The sequence below is a fragment of the Pungitius pungitius genome, chromosome 14, assembly GCF_949316345.1.
Source record: "Pungitius pungitius chromosome 14, fPunPun2.1, whole genome shotgun sequence".
In the NCBI taxonomy this organism is placed as follows: domain Eukaryota; kingdom Metazoa; phylum Chordata; class Actinopteri; order Perciformes; family Gasterosteidae; genus Pungitius; species Pungitius pungitius.
Window position 1 is genome coordinate 10,814,876 of NC_084913.1, and position 24,292 is coordinate 10,839,167.

At 40.2% G+C, this 24,292-nt stretch overlaps 2 protein-coding genes across 3 annotated transcripts; one reads left to right on the plus strand and one right to left on the minus strand.

Annotated features, from left to right (window-relative positions):
• Positions 1 to 1,557: 1,557 nt before the first annotated feature.
• Positions 1,558 to 6,480, minus strand: spata7 (spermatogenesis associated 7). The gene is made up of 12 exons (XM_037487526.2): positions 6,226 to 6,480; positions 5,517 to 5,579; positions 5,312 to 5,401; positions 5,100 to 5,147; positions 4,627 to 4,730; positions 4,061 to 4,524; positions 3,946 to 3,982; positions 3,363 to 3,484; positions 3,225 to 3,275; positions 3,007 to 3,084; positions 2,817 to 2,874; positions 1,558 to 2,669 (listed from the first exon to the last, which is right to left on the minus strand). Exons 1-12 carry the CDS (start codon positions 6,266 to 6,268, stop codon positions 2,025 to 2,027), a joined length of 1,803 nt encoding a protein of 600 aa, XP_037343423.1. The 5' UTR covers positions 6,269 to 6,480; the 3' UTR covers positions 1,558 to 2,024.
• Positions 6,481 to 8,908: 2,428 nt separating this feature from the next.
• kcnk10b (potassium channel, subfamily K, member 10b) lies at positions 8,909 to 24,204 on the plus strand. 2 transcript variants are annotated; one of them, XM_037487307.2, is made up of 7 exons: positions 8,909 to 9,115; positions 12,517 to 12,932; positions 18,965 to 19,082; positions 19,585 to 19,745; positions 19,911 to 20,103; positions 20,181 to 20,323; positions 20,923 to 24,204. In XM_037487307.2, coding segments are annotated over exons 1-7 (1,728 nt in total). In that variant the 5' UTR covers positions 8,909 to 9,114; the 3' UTR covers positions 21,619 to 24,204. The 2 variants fall into 2 exon arrangements, with proteins under 2 accessions (XP_037343204.2, XP_037343203.2); XM_037487306.2 differs by lacking the exon at positions 8,909 to 9,115 and adding an exon at positions 9,140 to 9,686.
• Positions 24,205 to 24,292: the final 88 nt, after the last annotated feature.

Consider the following 24,292-nt stretch of genomic DNA (forward strand, 5'->3'; position numbering starts at 1 on the left):
TATACTAATTTATTGGAAAATTGTTATCTTTACATAATTCATGGTGTATGCTTTCTTTGATGTTTTTTGAATATATGCTTGTTTGATCTTGATGGTTTGACTTTTACTATTTTTCATGGAGGCAGGCTCTATCCCTCATGTCGGAGTATCAGTATTCAGCCCTGCTGCTGGGCCACCTTGAGAGAAGATTGACCCTCAATCAAATCCCAATCCAATAAACAAGTGATGAATGTGTTTGTCTGATAGTGCTCGTTCTGTTTTGTGGTGGTGATTCGATAATACCAGACAAAGATCTTCATTAGGTTGAAGCGGTACACAATTAAATTTGTGTGGAGCTGAGAATGCATTCTGCTGATCTTTTTTTTGTCATTACAAACTTGAAAAAGAGAAATCATCCTTAATTGATGTTTTTCATGGACAGAACAATTTTGTAGCTCAAATAATGAGCTGGTTTGTTGCCATAAAGTGTCTTCTTTAGGCTAATGGAAAGAAAGCTAAATACATTATCTGAGCCAGACATCTCCACTTTACTTTCTTACAGATTCCATAACAATGTGTTGCTGATAACATGTTGCTTCTTACAAGTACCATCTTCACAGAGATGTCTCTGTCACTTATATCACTGTGTGATTCGGCTGCTGAAAAGCTTCTCCATGGTGCCATAGAAACCAGGACACATTAAGCACTATTATATTTCAATAGTATTTCCCAAAACAACTGCCACAATGTACCTCACAGTGCACATAAGTAATGCATCAAACACGATGCTTTAAAACAGAGTTCAAGATGCAGGCAGGTACGGTACGGTAAGGGAACATCCAAACAAAGTTTCATGTTTTGTTTTCCTCAGTTTGATCCGTTTGCTGTGTTGCTTGATTCTGTTTAACCTGGTTCTATTAATGTGGTAAAATCACAACCAACTGAGTTGGTTCTTATTATCTTAAACCTGTTTGTAGTGTTTTTGTTAAACTTTGTTTTATTGTATTCTTTAATAAAACCCTTTAGTTAATTACCACCAAAAATCTCTGCCTCCTCCACAGTGACTTATCTTCATGATGGGGATTTAAGGGTGTAATTTTCCCCCAAATCCCCGTCACAATTTAACCCTCGGAGTAGAATCAAAATATAAATTACATTTATACACGGTGTGTACTGTATATTTGCACTGTATAAAGAGTAGATTGCAATGACTTAAGTGCTATGGGGCTACTAAATGCTATTGGTTTCTTTTGCGCCTCTGTGGCTGGAATTTTAACAAGGCGTCTCTCCAAAAATCTCACAACGGTGACGATCCGATGCAGAGACTGGGAAGGAAACCCATTGGGGATTCTAACAATAATAGTTCCTCGGGGCCATCTTTGTCAGAAAATGCCGTCACAACATGTAGGTTTGGAGTTATTTGAATCCCTGTGTGGTCTCTCAGCAGTCAGCTTCAGGACCTGACCAAAGCCCCAGTGGAAACTGTTGAACAAACACGGAGAATACACACGGAAAATGATTCACTGGAGAGACAGTTCGGTTAGCAGGTTGAATAATGACCAGTTTCTTGTATCGAGAGTCAAAGAATATAACTTTTATTGCAATTGTAAAGACACTTTCTGGTGACAGTTAACTCCTAGTCGCTTGATCTCAGAGGCATATGTCAAACAAACTGAAAAATGCAAGCTAAAGTATTTTCATCTATAAATCTGGAAATGTAAATGGCAGCTGCATCATACTTAAGATGAACTCTGCATACTTTCTGAAATCGCTCAAACTAAAGGATAACACTATTTCCACCATGTCACTCACATCAGTGTAGCACTATGGACTATCCTTTGCAAACTTTAGAATCATACTAATCAATTTGGAAAATATGCAGAGCATTAGAACTAACTCCATATTGGTGGGGATTTTACAACATGGAAAACACAGCTTGTGTTAAATCCTCTTCACTAACCTACCCGTTCAACTTTCAATACTATTCTCTCTAAAAAAAAGAAAAAACTCACTAAAGGACTTTCAATCTCGGAGTACAGAAAAGCTCAAAATTCATCCTCATCACTGGCAGAGGCAACTGTATCTGGATGTTGGTCAGGGGGCGTCTCCACATTGTTGGAGTGTTCATTGCTGGACACGTGAAGAGACAGTGACAAACTCCTCCCCAGCTCTTCAAGCTCTTCAGATTGTCCATCCTGACTGACGCCTGCTTGCTCTTGATGAATTCCTTCTTGACTGGTCACAGTGTTGTTTTCATGGTTGACGCCTTCGTTTGTCTCAGTTGTGCCATCTTGATTCTGATGGTTGTTTTCACCAATTCCTATATTGCCAGGAAGCTTCTCCCTGAGCCAAAGAGTGCCGATGCTCTTCTCATGATCATGATCATCTACTCTTTCCTCTTCATCCACTTTAAATGGCGAGGCAGAAATTGTTTCAGGAGAGAACAAAGGTGTAGACACCGATAGGGGAACAGCAAAGTCTGGTGAATCACAGTATTCAATTATGGAACTATATTGGAACAATTTACTGTCCTTTTTGGTCTTCAATTGTTTCCCCCCGGATTCCAGAATTGGTCGGAATGAATCAAAAAGAGCATTCTCCGTTTTTTCAAACTCAGTACTGGAGGTGGGTGTGTTGGTTGGCTCTTCAAAATCTTTACGCAGTATTTCCAAAAGGTGGCGCATTTTACCCTAAAACCAAACGCAATGCAATCAGATGCATGAGAAGAAATCAAGAGTCCTTTGTGAGAACCTTTGAATGTTCTCAAATCTTCACATAAAGCTGCGATCCAAACACTTGCTTGACCTATTTAGTATTCTGTTGTAGAAGCCACTCACCACATCAAGCTGATGCCGATTCATGTCAATATGCCGATCTATCACCCGGTCCAGGAACCTTGTATAGAACAAAAACACAAAGAAAGTGGAATCTTGGCTGCATGTGTTGTACATGTCTGAAAACTAACAAAGCACAGTCTTGCAGTTTACAGACTAGAAAATAAGTCAACAACAAAAAAGAGAGACTAACCTGTCAGAGATGTGCTCCCTGGACAATATGTCCTCAGTTACAGCAGAAATGAATTCAAGGTACATTAGTTCTTCTTCCCTGTTGAGTAACAGATGAGACTTAAATGTAATGTTGTTAACATTCACAGAAAAATAGTACTGTTGAATCCTTAAACATATTGCAATATCTATATAAACTTAAAGCTACCTAAGGCATTCAACTTATCAAAGGGAACATACTCTGCAGATACGGTCTTCATAAAGGGGGATTTCTCGCCCTCTGGTGAGAACCTGAAAAAATAGATGCAAACAATTTATTCAAGTAATGTATACATTTTGCTTTAAATGCAACACAGTATTTCTCCTGCATGATTTTACCTGGACGAAGAGGCATATACATCAAGTTCTGTGCTCCTGTTTGCTTTATTCCGTTGACTAGATGCAGACAAATATGTGCCATTGAACTCATATTCAGACAACTCATGCTCTGTATTAAATCCCTGCAACGCAAAAGAAGAAAGCATTTTTAGAATATTGTAAAGGTTGTCTCGTTATCGTGTTTAATGTGGCTGAAACACTTCCGTTTTTTATTTAAAGGGAGAAAAAGACAAACAAGGATTTGTGAAATTAGGCCACAAATACTTAAACCCCACAAAATGTCATGGTCTTTATTTGGATGGTGTGCCACATGTCTTCAGGTTTAGTAGGTCTAAACGTTCACTCATTTTCACTGAAATTGGGCTTTGATCAGTGCTCAGATCTGGTATTCATTTTTGAAAAAAAAACACTAAATGTTTATTGCCATGTTTATTTATCACCCACAATGTGAGTAAGTACATTTGAATATGTATCCAACCACTTAAGCAAGATTAAAAAAGGTTAAACAGTAAAGTTGTTATATTGTATTTTAACTCACAATAGGGAATATAACTGAATAGCCCAATTAAATCCTAAAAATTACCTGAGATGGCTCAAGAATGTCCTGTATGGTTGTAGTGCTGCGTAAGAAAAATAGAATTCAATTAATTTAAACAACTTTCACACATTAAGATAAAGGATGGGATGTAGGTAGGTACCTTCCATGATAGGTTTCCTGTCGCATCAATCTCGAGTTGGTGCTGTCCTGAGTGGGTTTACGCCTTGGGGCTCTGTAGTAGCGATATTGCGAAAGGTACGAACTCTTTTCTGATTTCAGGGTCTTGGGGGTAAAAGGTTTGTCATGGGTAAAGTGCTGTGAATGTTTGTGGAGCAAATCTCCACTGTACGTTTTCTGGACAGGGTCTTGGAAAGTCTTGTAACTCTGATCTCCTGAAGCTCCCAGTGAACACACTGACTGCTTTCTGTGCGAAGTTGCCTCGGGGCTGCGGTATTTCCTTTCTGATGCTGGGCGAACGTGATGAGACTGGTTCTGAGAGCCAACTTTAAACGATGGATAAACTATGTCCTTGGCATTAAAGGAGGAGAGGAACCTTGGGCTGGAAACCGTGGAACTCCTTGAGCAGAGGTAGGGGCTGTCATCATATTGCACAGATAATCTACTCTGAGAAAGAAAACATGTTTTATTGAAATTATCAGATTTTCTGGTCAAGCAATGCAATGGTTTCTGTACGAACACACCAGTGTTGTTGCTCTGATTTCTTACCTGGGCCGAAGAGCAGGAGGCTCTGCTATTCCTCTGTGAGAGAGAATGGGCCGACTGAGGACGACCACCTTTCCTCAAACGCTCCTGTCTGATCTGGTCATTGTCTGTAAAGAGGAAATGACAAAGTGAATAGACACAGAAAGTAGTCTATAATAGGGAGTGACATACTGCACTTATCTACAAGGTGTGAGAGTGTGATGGCACAGTCAAAAGAAGACAGCATTACTTTCAGCGATAAAGATGACGAGTTGCATCGTGTGAGGAGTGAGGAGTGAGTCTTTCTAAACTATGGTGGGTGATGAGTTCAAAAATAAAGGTTGGTTTTTGATTCAGATAACCACTGACACACCAATACCAAACTGTGAGAGATTAAACTATTTATAATGCATTTAAAACCACATTGGTGTGCTAAAATTAGAAATATATCCTTTGAATTGAATTAATCATTTCATAAGTGATGACTGAGTACTTACACTTTACACTGTGTATCAAGCTTTTGGGTACTGAGGCATCGATGGCAGCTGTGGAACAAGGCAAAGTTAAAAAATCACAACGGATTTTTCCTCTACCAATTATGAAATACAAATGTAAGTATTAATTGCATTAAGAGATAAAAGGCCATTATATATGCATGGGCTGAATTGGGTTGTTCTGAATCATACTGCATCCCTCCCATGCAGCTCACCTTTAGCTGAGTAAACCTTTTTGTAATGAGACACCATGTGGTCTCTAACGAGGGACTGCGTCAATTTGCTGGAGGAGCGAGTGCAGAAAGCTAGAATTGTGACACAGAAAACAACATAAAATGAACGTAAGTTCTTAATTTACAAATAGCCATAATTCAAATGACTTCATTAACATAATGTAAAAAAGAAAATTGTATTACTTACGGCTGGTTTTTAAATTCTGTCCTTTCCCACCAAGGCTGCACCCCGATCCAGATGATACACTCCCTAAAATAAACAGATAGATATTGACATGTTAACTATTGTAGTGAAGTAATACAATACAACAATAATAAAACCGTTTCAATAAGTTCTTTAAAATTGTTGTATTATCAAGCAAGCATTGGGTGCATCAGCTTCACAACTGATTTATGTTCACCTTTGTATATATAAACTAAAAACCTTCTTGGTTGTATGACTAAACAATCTGAAATATTTTCAACAAGTATTTGACAAAGTGATATATGACTAGGATTACATTGTCTGATAATAACAAATCATTTAGTCAGGGTAGCTAATTGCTTTTTGTCTAGCGTTACTGTTTTCCATATTTCGTGAAAATAGTAACGTTAGCTGAACAATGTCGTTTTTATTCCAGCGTAACGTTATTAACGATAAATAAACATTAACAATAAAGTAACGTTAACTTAATGGTAGCTAACTTTACTGAAGCATGATGATACAAGCTAGCATTAGCGTTAACGTGAACTAACGTTACAAACCTCACTGTCTTGGTTATGGATTAAAACGTCTTGAGAACAAGCAGTATGAGTAATTTAAAAGGCTGACCCATGTCAACATAAAATGAAAGTCACGCTAGGGAGTCCATACAGAGTTAACAGCTAACGTTAGCTAGCTGCTAGTAGTTTCATACCTATTCTCGATTCCATGGTATTATTATCCTCATCGTACCCCATTTTCCACAAAAATATTCTTTAGCAGCAACGGGAGATCTTGAATCGATCCAGAAACAACCGTGTGTGTAACTGTAAACATGTTTAAGTTGAAAGAGAATGGAGTAACGTAAAGGTAACAGCCTAAAACTAGCTTATGAACAGATGGGCGGCGGAGCAAAGCTTCTCCGTCGCCATGCTGGTTGCTATGAATGCTGTCGTCATCACGCTCTTGCGTAAAGTCACGCCACCTGCTCCATAACGAAACCACGTACACACAGTGTCACTTGACTGCGAAAACTATACCAATATAAAATGCCACAACACATTCGATTCACAAATCAATAAAATCCCAAATGTATATGATTATCAAAAAATATTATCAAGCAGTACAGCAGTATTTCTCTATTCATGCAGCAAATCATGTGCTTAAAACAGCAAAAATAGAAGGGGAAAATGACATGCATCACCCGTAACTATTGTGTTTCAACATTGTGATGTGTTCTGATATGAGCTTGATGTTTTTGGAGACACCTTTTTAACATTAGCAAAAAAGATGTTGTCCCAGGTCATTCAACACAGTGGTGTGTGTTCCAGAGCCCCTGCCCACACCAGGGACTAACAAGATATAGGAAGACCATGATTGTATAGGTATAAACCTCCGCTAAATTTAATGAAATATCCTGGAACCGTTATCTTGTTAATTACCGGTGGGCTGTTAGGATGTTTTAAATTAAACACCCACCATCTTACTGCCTAGAAACCAAACCAGTAAAGCAATAATGTGAGTGTGTGAACATCTGACCAATCTGAATGACATGAGTGCAACAAATATAAATTCAGATTCAAATATGTCCATCATGGGAACATTCTGTCAGCAGGGTATTGTTCATTCTGCCATGTTCCTTGTATTGTTTGATAGACCTTTTAACCCCTAACGTCATTCACCCAGAAAAGATTGTGAATTACCTAATTGTAGTGTGAAACAGCCTCTCTGAACAGCATTGTTAGCCCTAACCAAAAGTCCCTTCATGCTGTTTTTGTCAGCGTTTAAGGGTTGGATTTTATTACCAGCTTCAAACACACAAATTAATGTAAAGTAATTCATTAACACCCCATTCTGCAATGCTTTCTCATACCTTTAAGGACTTTTAAACCGCAGTGGGCTTAACCTTGTACATACAGCAGTAAAACAGGGCTATAACCTATATTCATATATATATATATATATATCATGTGGAGCTGCGGAAATAATTTGCTTGGACAATGTATGTCAAACTGACGTGGACACACAATTTCTGTTTGTAAAATGTAATAATTTTCAGCTCCAAAGCAACATCATGCTATTTTTCTGTCTGAATAAATGTTGCCGCCCTGATCCCTGATCTTGTTTTATGTTGCTCCCAAATGGGAACCGGCCAAGTACACAACATTCATCATATCCTTGAGGCGGCTTCAAATTTTAACGATTGGCCTGCCACATCGATGATGTATTGGTGTGGGGGCAGGATTAAGGAAAGCATGACACTCGGCTCCATGCTGTGCTCCAAAGGCCGGAAAAGGCGGGCCCCACCCTGAATGTGTACAGGTGCAAACTGTCCAAGAGCAAGGTGCGTCACATCTTCAAAGCAATGAGCATCTGTCCTGATCATAGGGAGACCAGGCCATCAAGGAGATGAGGGTGCACACAAATGTCAGTGAGTTGAGGAGTTTTCTAGGGTTGGTCCATTTCCCGCATGGTCGCATGTGAAAGGTTCAGGGATTTCATGAAAGGAAAACATTTCTGCTTTGGATGTTTTTTCACTGAGAATCCTGTATGTCCACAGGAGCTAAGACAGAACAACAACATTTATGTTGGCTGTGTCTTGCAAAGTCTGTTCCACCTGGAAGATCTAAGTTAGCGGCTAAAAGCTGACAGTATCTGCTCACGTGTTAACAAAACTGTGCACAAAAGGACGGCCCGTACACGGAAGGCAGAAAACTGTGCTAAAAAGCTAGCAGCAAGTTTGAGCTACTCTCACAGTGATATATGGCTGACTGCTGATGGACACATGGCTCATAGAACCTTCAGTGTTGCTGAACAAGGTGCTTGCCAAAATACAGGAGGATACCGAGATTTGGTGAAGTGCAAAGAGCATGGCGGGGTTACCCGAATAAACAACAACAAGTTTCTTAGCTCATTCGAATAAGTTAATTTACTCTTGAAGTAGGACAACACAAAACTGAAAAAAACAACAACAAACTAACTGGTGTACATTTTTTTATTTATCCTACATATAAATGTATTTATATACTACATCATATTTCCTCAATAAGAACAACATATAATACATTTTAAACCTGTGTTTTTCAGAAATAAAACAACAGTTACGGAGCATATTTTGAATCCACAGTCTATTGAAATACATTGAATCCAATGGCTGCATTCAATCATTTATAATGCTAAAATACATATAAATATGCATATGAAAAGTATTGTTCTTCAAATGAAACTTGAAATCGTGCAACACCTGTAGGGCCTTTTGGCTACATAATCAACTAAAAAACAACAAGTTTTGAGTTATACCTCTGTTCAAAAAGCCTCCATAGTATCTGAGACGTGTATATCCTGAAAACAATATGCGCATTGTTGATGCACCTAAATGTCCGTGCCATCGTCTGACTTGCAGGGGTGTGTGTGAGTGTGAGGAGACGGAGGAGGGGACTCTAAAGAAGTTCATAAATGATACACCGTTACATGTGTATGATGTCATGATTTAAGTCTGCAGCTGATTTGGCGTACAACTCTCGCCTGACGCCCTGCACCATGTGCTCCGTCGCCGGATGCTAAACCATGAGACGATAATCCGGTTTTGGGGAAAAAACGAAAGAGTGAGTATTAAAGAAAAACGGTTTATATAAATTAAGTGAAATGGCTGATGCAAGGCCATAGGAGTAAATACCCCCCAGCACGTTACAGTAAACGGCAGGTGGAGGGGCGCTTTGGGAATGAAAGGGAGGAGAGTATCCGTGCCCGTTGTTCGCAATGCCGGCGCAACGCATGGGTAAAGTTGCTTATTCGTGGACACACTGGCTGATGATTGTGGACAGAACCACCGGGGTGGCGTGTTCTTGTGTGATTCGTGATGTGGGTTGGTCGTCCGAGCGGTGCGACAGTGAAATGTCTCATCCGCATCTATGAGACCAACACCGCGATGTGCAAGCGAGGCGCAGCAAAAAGGGAGGGAGGGACAGCAGAGACAGACAATGCGGCTTTGCGATGCGTTTATTTCCACACACACGAAGATATGCGGTCCCGAAGACGTGGGTGATTTTGGTGAATTTTCTTTTTTTTAAATTGAATTGAACACAATTTCTTTTTGATTTTGATTGAGAACCAAAATCACGATGAAATTTCCAATTGAAAACCCGAGGAAACAAGTTAACTGGGAACCCGAACAAGGTTGGTTGATTCTGCTTTCTTATATACTGTCCGATAACTTTGGATAGACTATATGCTATATTTTATTAAATGGGCTACTCCTAATCTCACCACCATGTCATGGATATAGTCTTCATGAGGCACAATAATTTACAGCATGCTGGATTTTTCACAGGCTTCAACCGTTTTGGCAAAGTTTCTATTCATAATTTTGGTAATTACTCTTGTTTTATGTTTCTGTGCTGCAAAAAAGGAGAATGAAGCAGTGGGATGTTATTTCTGTATTCTTCACTGTGTGTGCTCAGTTGTCCAAGGCAACCCTACTAGAAGCAGAGGGATAACCACAAGTTGGCAGCAAAACACGGCCAAAACCGGAATATATATCTAAAGTAAAAGATCCTGCGTTTGTTGTCCATTGGTTGTGACTACCAGACATATTTTCTGAAACACGTTTCTGCTCACCCTTAGTGATTTATTACCACGAAAATAATTGTTTATGTTTGCTGTGAGTTAAATAGTCAAAGCGATCCAAAGAGTTTATTTAAAACGTCGTCGGTAAACGTTTTATTTTGAAATTGTTTCTTTTTGCCGGAAGTAGGGGGCCTTCATATGGCACTCTGGTTAGCATGACATGATTGATTTTGAGTCTTTAGACACTTAAACACCTACAATTTGTCTAGTACTATAGGGCACAAGAACCGACTTCAGCCAAGCCAAAATGTTTTCCTCATGTTTTACTATTATTATTATGTGTAGGTTTGTATTTTGTATTTTGCAATATGCACGAGACCATCTGAAATGTTGGCATTCCAGTGCGCCACCACAACTTTTACCCACAACAGTGTTTTGGATGCTTCATGCAACATTTTTGTTATCTTAATCCTCATTAGCATCCACGTCCATGTTTCCATTATTTTATGAGGTTTCCAGTGACATGCTGGAGACAGAAGAAAGCGAGAGAGGAGAAAGCAGGAGAGAGGGAGAGGAGAGAAGGAAAGGAAGAATCAGAGTCAGATCAAAAGCACTGCTCTCCAGGCCTTATTTCATTTGTAAAAATCAATAATGAAATTCAGCTGTCTGAAAAGGATGTTAGGTGAATACCACGCAGCCTCAAAGATCTGAAGTGCAAAGCAAACTATGTTTATCACAATTTAGATTTAACCTATAGTTCTACACATACACGAGACATACACATATACCATTTTATTTGTGATTTGAGAAATATATTTTTTACCACTGACTAAAGTCAATGAGATCCATCTTTCTGAACATCTTGACGTGTTTATCTGCAGCTGCCCTGCTGCATAGAGCACATTTATTCAATTTCACGGAATGAGATGAAATGTAATTAATGTTTCAGTAAGAGTAGTGATGGACTCGGGTCAATTTGCAATTTGATTTATCAGTAGATTTTCCACGGCATCCGTCAACATGACTGCACCAAATCCAGAAGGTGAAATTGTTATGCGGTGATTTATGTCTGTAGCTTCATCTCTTAATTTTTAAGCTTTTGACATCCCTTTGATTCACTCATAGTTTTCAATTAGGCTTCAACAAGATTCCAGAGCTCTTGGATTAGACACAATTAGACACTTCTTTGACTCATCAGGGTGGGACATTTCCATGAAAATCACTAATGTCTTCCATATCCATTATGTATTCCTATTTATATTTAGTTGCATGATGATAAACAACAGGCTTCACCCATGGCTCTTGAGGCACGCCATGGTTAGCAGGGGTGATCTGGAGCACTGAATATCTCATACAGTGCTTTATATTAAAGGAATGTAGATTTGGCTGCCTCCTCGGTGCTGCTTGCCACTTGGTCGACCTGCATGGCCCCCGTGTACATATTATAAAATCAATCCACAAGCCAATGGCTGAAAGTACCACTTATCCCTTGCTCTATTACAGTCTATTAGATAAATGGATCCTGCTTCTCTGTAAAAGGATACATCAATTTGCACCTCCACATACCTTCACATGTCAATACCGTAAGGATGTAGTCTCAGATGGTGTGTGTTTTAAATCTTGTTCTGCTTGTATCAACAAGATATATAACCATTTGATTATTCTACTTAATTCACATTTTTTAAATTCGTACAGTGATCACAATATTTTTCTACATTGAGGTCTTGCATGAATCCTCAGTGTGTGAAGACGGCAGCATTGGCACCGCTGTTGGCCAGATAACAGCACTTTTGGCTGATAGCTTTGAGTGTCGGCTTTGTCAAGAGCCATTAATTAGCTCGGAGAAATAAAAGAAAATCACTTTCTAATGCTTCATGCTGTAGGCTACAGGTTTTCAACAACTCTTCCTCTGGTACAGGGTTGTGCAATGAATCGTGGTACCACGGAGTGCGATGATTTGGGCTCATAACATTACAAAGTAGTGTGTTGTACTTTCTTTTTGTTGATCTTTAATTCACGAGTGTCACTTTGCTGCTCATCTATTTAAGCTAAATGAGAGGTTAAAAGAGGGCATGCAATAGTGTGGTTAAACTCATTCCATGCATTTCTTTTGTTAGTTGTTATTAAACAATTTATTGCGATTTGTTAACACAGAAACATTGTGTAATCATTTCAACCTCAGTTGAAACATTCTCAAATACTGCCAGCAAAACTACATTTTTGAAGATTTCTTCTCACCACTCAATCTGTCCTGACATTTCTACCATCCAGCGTGTCAACAGATTCAAGGCCATTAGCCAAGTGTTCATTCTCACTTGCCGAAAATCATTTGTGTCACTCTAGAAGACACAGAATGTCTGTTTCTGTCTTGATATCCTCCATCGCAAAGCGAATCAAAAACATAAATTCACCTGTTTCTCTTCCCTTCACTCTTCCCCAGTGGCGGTCCAGACCAACCTGGTCCCTCCCAAAAAGATCCAGGCTGGCATGGCGAAGTCGAGCCTAGTCCATGCCAGCGTGGCCACCATGCAGAACCCAATGGGCTGTGAACCGAAGGCCAACGGCCACTGTCCGCTGCCACGCCTGTCCATCTCTTCGCGCTCTGCCAGCGTGGTGGCCAGCATGGACGCCAGCTGTGACGGCGTGGCCGCTGCGCTCCACTCGGTGATGAAGTGGAAGACGGTGCTGGCAGTGTTCATCGTGGTGGTTCTCTACCTGGTCTGTGGAGGTCTGGCCTTCAGGGCTCTGGAGCAGCCGTTTGAGAGCAACCAGAAGAACACTATCACTCTGGAGAAGGCTTTGTTCTTGAAGAACCACCTCTGTGTCTCTCCCGAAGAGCTGGAGGCCCTTATTAAGGTGAGTGATTGGAAGTGGGGATTTGCTTTTGGAGTTTTAGATAAAGTGAGACATGGTAATGAAAATTAGTCACACACAATACCTTTGTAGCAGCTTTTGCTAGCTGGTGACAGCAATCAGGTCTTGAAAGCTTGAATACTACTTCATCAATTGTCCAGATGTTCTTTCAGCAATTAAACCCTCCATCGACTGCTGCCTATTGTGAAGGAATAATTGCCCATAACCACATACAACACAAAAACAACATCTTTTCAAGTGGAACGTCTGCCACGTGTCGGCCCCCGGTCCTCTGGATTGTTGTATTATACTCCTTACTCTTTATAGTTTTAGGGGTCACAGTGAACTCGGTCAGAATTATAATATTGATTTATAGACATTATATATAGTATGAATATGGTGACCAAAGCACTATCTTGAGATGCTGCTCTGTTCCATCCCGGTTGAGGACAGTTGATGGGTAGATGTCAGGAGAAGAATTAGAGGCTGGCCCTTCCTTCAACAGGAGGCAGATTAGTACCTGCAGGGTTACTAGAGATGTCCATAAGTCTCGGTGACACTTCACATCTGTTGGCAAAAACACTACAGCACATGCAAGCGCATGCAGTTTTATATAACATAACAGGAAGGTAACGTCATCTTAGAGGAAAGGGCAAAAAAAGTGTCTTTATTTAATGTGCAGACAACCCTCAGTGCATTGTGTATTACATAGCAAAACAGTGAGTTGTTGGATGGATGGATGGTTGGACAGACTGAAATGGATTCAATTAGTGTTCTCTAAACCAGGGTTTAGCTTTCATAGCTCCTGGGAAAAGGAGAATGAGGTGTGTATCTTCTTCCCAAGGTTTTGAAATGATGGTACTTTCTGTAGCAGCTGGCCTTCAACACTGTGGGTCTAATAAAGGCGTTGTTGTTGTTGTGAGTCTGGTTTCTCTCGGCTCCCAGTGCACAGCTTGAGGCATCGTTCCTGAAAATGTCTGGACAAGGTTTTTTTTACGGCGTGATGATACTCCAAAAGAACAGGTGTGTGTGTGTGAAGAGGTGTGTTTGCGCTGCCATGTCATGGCCACACTATCCTTTAATGGAACGGAGATGTTGTTAGTGTAAACAAATGAAAAAAGATAAACACATGTGCAGGCCGTGTGTTTAAAATCCTCTTATCTGTCTAAGGCCAACTTGACCCTTCCTTCTGAAATTCCTTCACAAAGAGCTTGTCTCCTTCTTATCTAGGTAAATTGTCAATGTCCTTGGTCACCCATTTATTGATATTTGGAGTGATGGTGTCCTCCAGAGTATGAAAGATGAGGTCACTGCATCGCTCAGAAGGCGAAGATCACCAACACAAATAAAATAAAAAAGAATCACCAATCAGTCAGTTCTTAACAACCCCCTTCTTTTTCAGTGGTGTCTTTATTGAGTTATACATTTGAATTCCTTGTATCCTCCATAATAAATATATTAGTACATGGAATTACAGAGTGAGGCATTAACAACACCCACACGTTTTAAAATAGCAAACTAGCTCACGGCCAAAAGAGCACTGAGTTGTGTTTACTCCAAGAGACGTTAGAAGACAAGTTTCATGATGTCTTCTACCATGCGCATTGTATCTTCTATTTTTAACAAAAAAACAGCAATACAGTTAGCTGTAAAGATCAAGGGCAATTTTAGCGGCTGAGTAACCCTGACGCTTCTGTCTGATCATGAGATTAAATAATTAATCAGAATGATTTATTTTGATCTTGAAAAAAATAAAATAAATGCTTTTTATTCGCAACCAACACTTTAACTGGACCGTATAACAAGCAGATTGGAGAAAAAATAATTCATCATTCACATCACATCATGTCTTTTCCTCTTACACAGGGTATGCGGCTGCTTCGCACCACTCTCTGATACTACCCACAGATTTATAGGTTGAGTTTTGAGCTCACTACCTCAAGATGACATGAGCAACTGGTTGCGGGATTAGAAAATAATTCAAGATGTGTCCGTGGGCAGTCTGCTGAATGGAAAGCTCAATTTTTAAGTGTGCCAGACACAAAGATCAAAGGGAGAGTCCCTTTTATCAACCGTGATTGCAAATTAGCAATATTTCATGCACAAAACATATTGCAATAGAAGATCTGAAGAGAAGAAAACAAAAAAGGAACACGGTGCTTTGCATGTTTTTGTAGTCTGAGAATAGCAAATACAAGATTTGTGTTGGTGCCACAGTCAACCCCTCCTATTGTTTTGAGCTTGAAATACCTCAAATTTCCAATCACATGGCATACAGGGCACTCAGCTTTGAGAATGGTTCTGTTTGGCAGTAGCTTCTTCAACACTGCTACAGTGAATATTGCACCTCTCTCACCTTCTCCTCACCTTCTCCTGTTTAGTTATTCCTTCTCAGAAAAGCATCCTTTGTTCCTCCTCCTTTTCCCTTGCAGCGCTCACTTATGATCCACACATATGCTGTCATAAGTTTGTAAAAAAAGAAAATCGATGAAAGTATTCCCCCGAGGAGATGTGTGGAAAAAAAACCTTTAGCATAGTGTGCCTGAAATCCTAAGGGAATCAATTATTCATTGCACCAGCCAGCAGCCACAGACCTCCTGTTGCTTAAAGCAGCCGCACTACCAGCAACAGCCAAATAGACTGAACAGATTCAGACAAGTTATAATGTATGATGACGCGTCTATGTTTGGCCAGATTTTTTTTTTACATTTCAACATCTGAAAAGTTAAATATAGTAAAATAATATTTTTTCATATTGATACATAGAGTATACTTTCCTACAAATAATTAGATGAAGTGATTAATGCCAATTTGTCTAAATGTCTATGCAGTATATAAATGATACTACAAACTGCTAGCTTAGCTTAGCATAAGAGACCTGCAGTAGAAGTAAACAGTTAGCCTGGCTCAGTTCAAACACATACAAATCTGCCAACTAAAACCTATAAAAGTAACCAATTAATTTGTACAAAAAGTTTGAAGGCTTTGGAGGAGCTAGTAGGCTTGTAGGAGAGAGAAAGGCTGACTGTCTGTGCTATGCTAAACTAAATAGCTGTGGAATCTAGCTTCATATGTACTAAAGAGGCTCAAGTATTCTTAGTTAATTATTTGCGAGAAATTACCTTTCCCAAAATGTCGAATTATTTAAATAAAATTACAAATTCTCCTGCCTTGTGTCAAATAACCTTTGCCTTTTCTTATGCAATCTCAAGAAATGCCTTCAGGGCTAGGTCACAGGTACTGCATCAAAGAGTCTGTCTGGTCTTTTAACATGTTATGTTCCTGCTGCCTCGAGTCTGTCACTCAGACAAAAATCCTGTGGCGACGCCGCGGTGGTGACTCACTGTTACCAAACTGTTTGACGGAGGAGCTGACAGAAAAATGGCAACTATCGGGCAGCGTGTGTGTGCACAGCGTCTGTGTGTGTGAGGTGGCAGAAAGCGGCAGAAAGCGTTGCCACACAGCATGTGTTGAATATTTGTGTGTGTGGGTCCATGCACTTCTATTGACCTCCTCGTGTCTGCTTAAGCGTCTGTGCTGTCCACCTACCCACTGTGCGCCCACAAAGGCAGCACAGCTAATTGGCTTTTCCTGCGCCCTCGGGATGACTCACATTTTGGCACAATGTGAAGCCATGCTGTTATTGACACCAGTCAAGCCTCATTTATTTATGACTCACTTAAAATAATAAAGTTAAGTTAATGAACTTTTACAAACACTGAGCTACTTGATGGATATGCAACCAATGTGGGATAAGCTCGTCGGGGGTATTCACAATGTGCACCCAACGTTTACAGAAAAGTTGTCTTCTAATGTCTCAGCACAACATGTGTGGAATGTAATGTAGTTCATCTACTCATTCACTGAACATTTGAAGGACTAGTTTTATTTTTGGTTTAACAATCCCCTCAGTTGTAGAACTTTATTTTGCTCCTCTATATCAATTTGGTGGTGGCTTTTACGTGCCAATAAAACCTATCAATATGTAAGGTAAAATAAATGAGGGTCATTTTCTGCAATGTTCCGGTGTTTCTTGTCTTTAACTACAACTTTGTGCAGGATAATTGAGTTTGTAAATGAGAATTTGTCTATTGTGATAATTCTACTTTCACTGAAGTAAATTACCTGATGCATCAATGATTAATGCTTCCCTTCACTGTAGGATGATTATAAAACAACTTCAAGTTCAAAAACAGGCTTATTTTTTTTGATAAAGCAATAATGCAATATCAAAGTCTGATTCCTTTTTTCTATTCACTTCACAAACATATCTGACCAATTCAAAAGAGCCTTATCTGTGATGGACCAGAATCGTCCTATTTGGCAGTCAGTTGTGCAGCTTTAATGCTTCAAGGTGGTTTGGGCAAAGCTACAAACATTAGCAATGGAGAGAACTCTGCAGAGTGCTTGGCACCATGCTGACTGGATTACTGCTATCACCTGCTGTGAGGCAGAACGATACTCTGACAGGATAAAGATCTGTAGTGAGTTAGCTTTCTCTCCGATGATGATCAAAAGCGTAGAATATGAAAACACACATGATCCAATTCATCTCTCAATTCATCTCTGTCTGTGTGCTTAGTCTTGTGAGCAATCGAAATAGATTAGATAGAGACCATGTTACATAAAACAACTATTTTTAATCCTAATTACAACACAACCCCAATCAAAGTTAGCATGCACAGTGTCTCAAAAGAACCTGTGGAAAAGATGGATTTCTGCCTCTAATGCAGTGTGAACTTAGCTGAGAAAAGAAGGAGAAACAGAAATAGACCTTTGAAGTATTCATAGGCATGTTGAGGCTAATTTTAGCTCTCCCTTGGCTCTAGATTTAGGTTATTAGAGGATGTATGATATAATTACCGCTTTGATATTGCTCCACAAAGTAGCTGAATCTACTAATACTCATGAAAAAATCATTACTGCTATTAGCTAATTTTAGATTTGAAAAGCTGTCCTGCTGGACAGGCTGAATTGATGGAGCTGAGGAAATCACATGCAAGATTATGAGTAAGCATGTGCAGCGATGTGTGTGGAAGTGGCTCTCCACTCGGTCTGCTTTGAAATGTATGTCACGATAGTTGATACATATTTTATTAGATGGACGTACTTTTCCCTAACAGCTTGCACGGATAGAATGGGGGTAGCCCTGAATGAAGAGGAATTTTACAAATGTTGGTAAATGTACCGGAGCTATTCCCTACAAAGGCATCCCTCACTTTCATGTCAGCAGAAGGGATGTTTCTTTGAGCCCGGAGGTAAAACTCTAACTATGAAGATATAATGCCCATAAAGAGGGAAATTCACACAGAACACAAAATAGTAGATTACATTTTCATGGCTATATAATGGAGCTTAGAAGGAAATCATTGAGAATGATGATGCAGTAAATCAGAGCATTCCCTTGATAGGTTGGAAATTAAAAAGGGACTTAAAAAAGAGCGATAAAGGGATTTCTGCTGAAATATAAAGTCAATGAAGTCTTGTGTCTGCGTGAAGTGTAAAAAATGTGGGTGAAAATGCTGAGGAGAAACGGCTCCAAGTGGAGAGCAAGCCACTGAATAATGGGCTCACATCTGGTGCTAGATGTCCGTGCATGTACTGAACCGTGTCGGGAGGATGGAGGTTTGCCTAACTTGACCAATGCGGTTCATCATTTCCTTTTTTAACATATTTTTTATTTCATACGGTGGATATTTTCATGAAAAAATACAAGATACATTACTCGAGAACACCACAAGAGGGGGCGAGGGGTAGCACAAAAATGCGTTTCTGCAGCAAAACTATGTGCATTTTGCTGGTAATTCACAAGCTATGTTGACATTTTTAAGACATCTTACATAGCATCTAGCAATGAGACTTTAGGCATCACAAGCCGTAAAGGGAAAAATGTAATACTATTGGTCTAATTAATTGTAACCACATCCACATGACACCATTCGTAAACACACATTTATGACACATGTTTACGATAAATGTAATTTATATTTTCCTCCCCCATTAATATTGTCATATATACATGTTTCTCTTTCCAGCATGCCATAGATGCTGTGAGTGCTGGAGTGAGTCCTATTGGAGATACATCATTCAATTCCAGCCACTGGGACCTGGGCAGTGCCTTCTTCTTTGCTGGAACTGTAATCACAACCATAGGTAAACTTTCAAATAATACACTCTTTAATTCTTGTATGTTGGTTGTACAAGTGGTCAAACAAGAGAAATCCCAAAGTGTTACATTTTAAATGAATAAAAACATATACGGTAGGAGGATTTAAGGAATTGAATAAATTGAATAACAGTGTAATAGATATAAAAGAACCATTTATTTATGTTATAATTTTAATTTGTAAATGTTTGTAACGATATTGATTTAATTATAGACATTTTCATTTCAAGGATAAAACATACACTGCTGAAAATGACCAAGTCCAAGGGGAACCTATTGTCTCTGTAGGAGCCTTTTTTTACTGCAGACCACGGCAACAGCAACAAGAAGCATATAATATGGCTTCAAGTAAATATGTTGCATAGGAAAGTTATGATTGGCACCTCACTCTAAACACTCCTCATCCACCTCCGCCTCCTTCCTCTTTGCCACATCTTCTCTGCCATATTTCTTCTCTGCTCTTCCTCGTCTTTCCCTTGTTTGTGACAGGATATGGAAATATAGCTCCAAGCACGGAGGGTGGAAAAATCTTTTGCATCCTTTATGCCATATTTGGCATCCCTCTCTTTGGCTTCTTGTTGGCCGGGATTGGAGACCAGCTGGGCACCATCTTTGTGAAAAGCATCTTGAGGGTTGAGAAGATATTCAGGGTGAGTTGCAAGTCTAAGGTAGTTTCTTGTTGTTTTTTTACCCTGTGTCCGATTTTTTTAATTGATAGACGTCTATTATTTCCTTTGGGTACCTATGCGTCTTAGATCTTTTTTTTAACGGTTGCTTGCATTGTTCTAATATCATTTCCTGTTTGGTTTTCTCAGCAAAAACACAAACAGATCAGCCAGACTAAGATCAGAGTGACGTCCACCATCCTGTTCATCCTGGCTGGCTGCATTGTTTTTGTCACCATCCCTGCTGTCATCTTTAGACACATTGAGGGCTGGAGCGCACTGGAGTCCATCTACTTTGTTGTGATAACACTCACCACAGTGGGGATAGGAGACTACGTGGCAGGTAGATCTATGTGAGGGACCCTTGTTTCTGTTGTAGTGTCCGACAGTTTCTTCTAACCGTCTGTCCTCCCTCTGCAGGTGGGAACCGTAGGATCGTCTACAGGAAGTGGTACAAGCCTTTGGTGTGGTTCTGGATCATGGTGGGATTGGCGTACTTTGCAGCCGTCCTCAGCATGATTGGAGACTGGCTTCAAATACTGTCTAAAAAGACCAAAGAAGAGGTGAAGTTCAGTCAATAAAAACCGCTCAGTATTAAATGAGTTTGTTATATTTTCCCAAAATGTTCTGTGTCAAGACAGAAGACACAGAGAGGAAAATATGTACACGGCTCGGCAAAACAAGATAACCTTTGTCAAAAGCTTCTATCACATTGCTTCTTGGTCCCTGAAAACGAGTTTTAGTATTTCTGTGTCAGATGTTCATGGCTTAATAAGCCAGGACTTTGAGGTAGTACTTTTGCTCCCGTTTGATTGACATTAATTCAAGTATTGCTAAGGATGGCATCATGCACACACCTATGTGACATCACCTTCATTAAACTGATCCCTCGCCAAAGAGAAAATCCCAACTCGTTCAAAAGGTATTCCAACATTAAATTGCACTTCCTTCTTTGCCTTTGGACAATTAAGCCTTGCCGACTAAAGGCAATCCCCTCAAATCCATTTTAAGTAAATGCTCATAATTCCCTTTTGCTTTACCCGTGACATTTTTAAAAACAACATTGTATAAAATTAGCTTGAGAATTGAATGGAAACACAGCCAATGCCTCCTCTGCTTTAAAGATCTGTCTCTGAGCCTTTTCTTACATCTGTCCTCGAAGGTCGGGGAGATCAAAGCTCATGCAGCAGAATGGAAGGCAAATGTTCGAGCGGAGTTCCGTGAAACGCGGCGGCGCCTCAGCGTTGAGATCCACGACAAGCTGCAGCGGGCCGCCACCATCCGCAGCATGGAGCGCCGGCAGCTCGGCCTGGAGCAGCGCGCTCTCTCCCTGGACATGCTGTCCCCGGAGAAGCGGGCCTTGTTCGCCAGCCTGGACGCCGGCCGCTTTAAGACCTCCTCCCAGGAGAGCATCGACACCAAGCTCAACAACCTGAGGCTGAAGGGGGCGTGTGAGCCCTACGACCATCCCGCGAGTGAGCAGACGCCACAGACCGCGTCCTCCTCCGAGGAGAACCTCTTCAACCTGCGCTGCGGGTCCCTCACCAAGCTGGCCAGACGCAACAAGAACCGCGAGCTGCGGCGGAACATTAACGAAGACGTGCGGCGGGCCAGCGTCGGCGTCAGCAACGGCAGCGCCATGCTGGGAGAGGAGAGGACGGAGGAAGAAGACGAAGACGGGGAGCCAGACGAGGAAAACAGAGACAGAAAAGTGGAAAACATCAGTCTGACAAACCTGTCGCAGAGCGCCATGGAGCGCGGGAAGTTGAACGAGTTTGCACCGGTGCCGGCCAAAGATAGCGAGCGACTGGGCATCGAGTGGAAGTGTTCTTCAGAGACACAGGGAGAAACCGAGTGAAAGGTAGAGCCGAGAAGACAGGACAAGCGTGCATGGACCTTTGAGATGTCAGTAAGTGTGCCTTTGTGTTTTTCCTCGCTTTGATCGGCACCGCTCCGAGTAAATTCAGTCATAATGCCATAGCCATGGGAAGAAAATGTGCTGCCAAAAAAATGGAAAAGACAGAAGAGGCTGTCGTTAAATGACCTCGTGCAGGATGTTACTGTAGGATGGGCAACTCAAAGAACTTTCCTCGCTACACGAACTATCAGCTTCGATGTCTATCAGCCTTGAGTCTCGACACCCGAGAGACACTTGGGCAACGGCTTTTTTGTTAACGTTGAATCTTATTTTCTAACCACGTGGGCGGGATGTTCAGAGTTCTTGCTTCAGCTCCTCCTCCTTCAGAAAGGTTGTGGATCTGCGCTTTGTCATCTTACAATGTGCTGGTTATTTGTAGCTCAGCTACCAAAGGACTGGGAGGGTGGGAGGTTTTGTTTCTGCTGCATCAGTTTGTCAAACAATAGACACTGACATGAACAATTATTCCTGGTATGTAACTTTGGAAGTGCAGCCTAACGGTATAAATACTCATGAAAAAACAAACATCTCCTAGATTGTGCATGGTTATGAAATAAAACCATAAAAGAAGATTCACATACTTGAAAGCTCGAAATGACAGCTGTAATAATGTTCCTTACTGTTCGATGAATTAAATGTACTGCTTGCTTTCACAGGCATTTATTATCACCATTGGCCAACAAATTGTCAGCCATGTTGAAAACACCTTTTTTGTAAATGGCATTCACTTTTATCACAAATGTCTTCAGACTTTTTATTGGATGAATATGATGCTTTTCATTTTGTACTCATCAAGCATGTCGGCGTCCGTGTTTACTCCTTTTTATATCAGCCAAGCACTTAAGTTGAAATTTGAAAAAGTACAAACAACATGTCGTGTTTCTTTTATCAAATGATTTTTCTAAAACGCTGTCAAACATTTTTCTGTGTTTTTCTGTATGTTGACTCATTGAAAAGTTTGACACATTTCCACTTTTTGCTTTTCAAAAACAGGCTCTGAAACTACTACCCGACGTCTTCTTTAAATCTATACAAAATGATCAAAAACTAAAGACAAAGTATACACACACTGGTTGTACTTGTACCCTGTTTTATCCTTTTTATCAGGCAAGACGTTGCTGTGTAAAGTTTTTTGTCATGAACATATCACATTAAATGTAGTGAGTGCCTTTTTACAGATAATAAACATGACCTAAGGAATTCAAAAGGGCCGTAATCCCTATACTAATGATAGCATGAACATATTGATTCCATATGAGTATGAGTATTGCCTTTCAAAGGGCATTGCTACAAAATTATATTACACCATATGGCTGCTTTACAGCTGGCAGCACACTACTGATACTGGTATTGAACCGTTGTATCTATCTTTTGAGAAGAGAAAGATTAAATGTCTCACGATCAATAAGAAATAAAAAAACAAACAAGCGGCAGCTAAATGAAAAACCAAGTGTAGCCCTGAACAATTTACACAGGTGCAGTCAGCGATTAATAAAACAAATAATACAGAACATATTCAAAGGTATTCATGAATAGATTAAAGTAAAAAAAAAACGTGTATCCAGTTACTGATTCAGCCCCCACCCTGAAGATCCCAAAATGCAGCCTGACTACGTTTTATCTGATCACTATCCAGAACCAGAACTATTAACTGAAGCTGGATTTATTGTAGAATTAACCTAATTATTTACACACACAAAACTGCTTGACTGCACCTGTTCAAATGATCTAGTGTTACTCTGATTGCCTTTGACTGCAGCTGACAACGCTCTGTGTGAGCTGTCACTTGTTTGAACAACCCTGTGAGTTGAAACACAAATCCTATTTACGGGATCTGTCATTTTGGATAAGAAATGTGCTTTGGTATTTTGTTGATTATCACTTATTGAGCACAAAGTTCCAATTCTCTTTCCCAGGCCTATATGTTTGTTCCAAAGAGCACCTTTTTTTTGTTCCAGCAAAAGTGAGGTAGTGACCGCTCAGACAAAACTGGGATTCCTCATCTATATTCTAAAAATGTTATTATTAAAAATAAAGGAAATGAGGACAATAGATATCACCGGAAGACAAAGAAAACAATACTTCAGCAAAGCATCACTTCTATGCATACTTTATTGTATTTCTTATCCTTATTTTAACTCAACAATTTCAGCTCCACCATAAAAAGACACTGATATGACGATGCTGCAGCCTTTGTGTAACCAAATGGCAAAATCCATTATGTAACGTAATGTAACTGACTCATTGCCTGCCGCTGGATGCTGGAGCTCAAGGTCTCCATCCATGTAGCTCACTGCCACAGTCACTTATGTCGAAGGGTGTTTGTCACCTGGCAAAAAAAACTCTTAGTTGACAGGCCCCTTAAAATAAAGTAATCAAGGAGACAGGTGGTGTGTACGAGGTTGTGTGTGCGTGTTTGTGTTGATCTTCCTTTGAAGGTGGAAGTGACCTCGGCCAGCTCCTCTCTCTCTCTCTTTTGTCCGTCCCTGAGTTATTTGTCCCCCTATTGCTGCCCCACACATGATGAATCCACCACAGTTTTCTATTTATTCCAATACATTTAGTTTAGTTTTTAATACATTTTCAATTTTATTTTGGTGGATTAGTATATTTA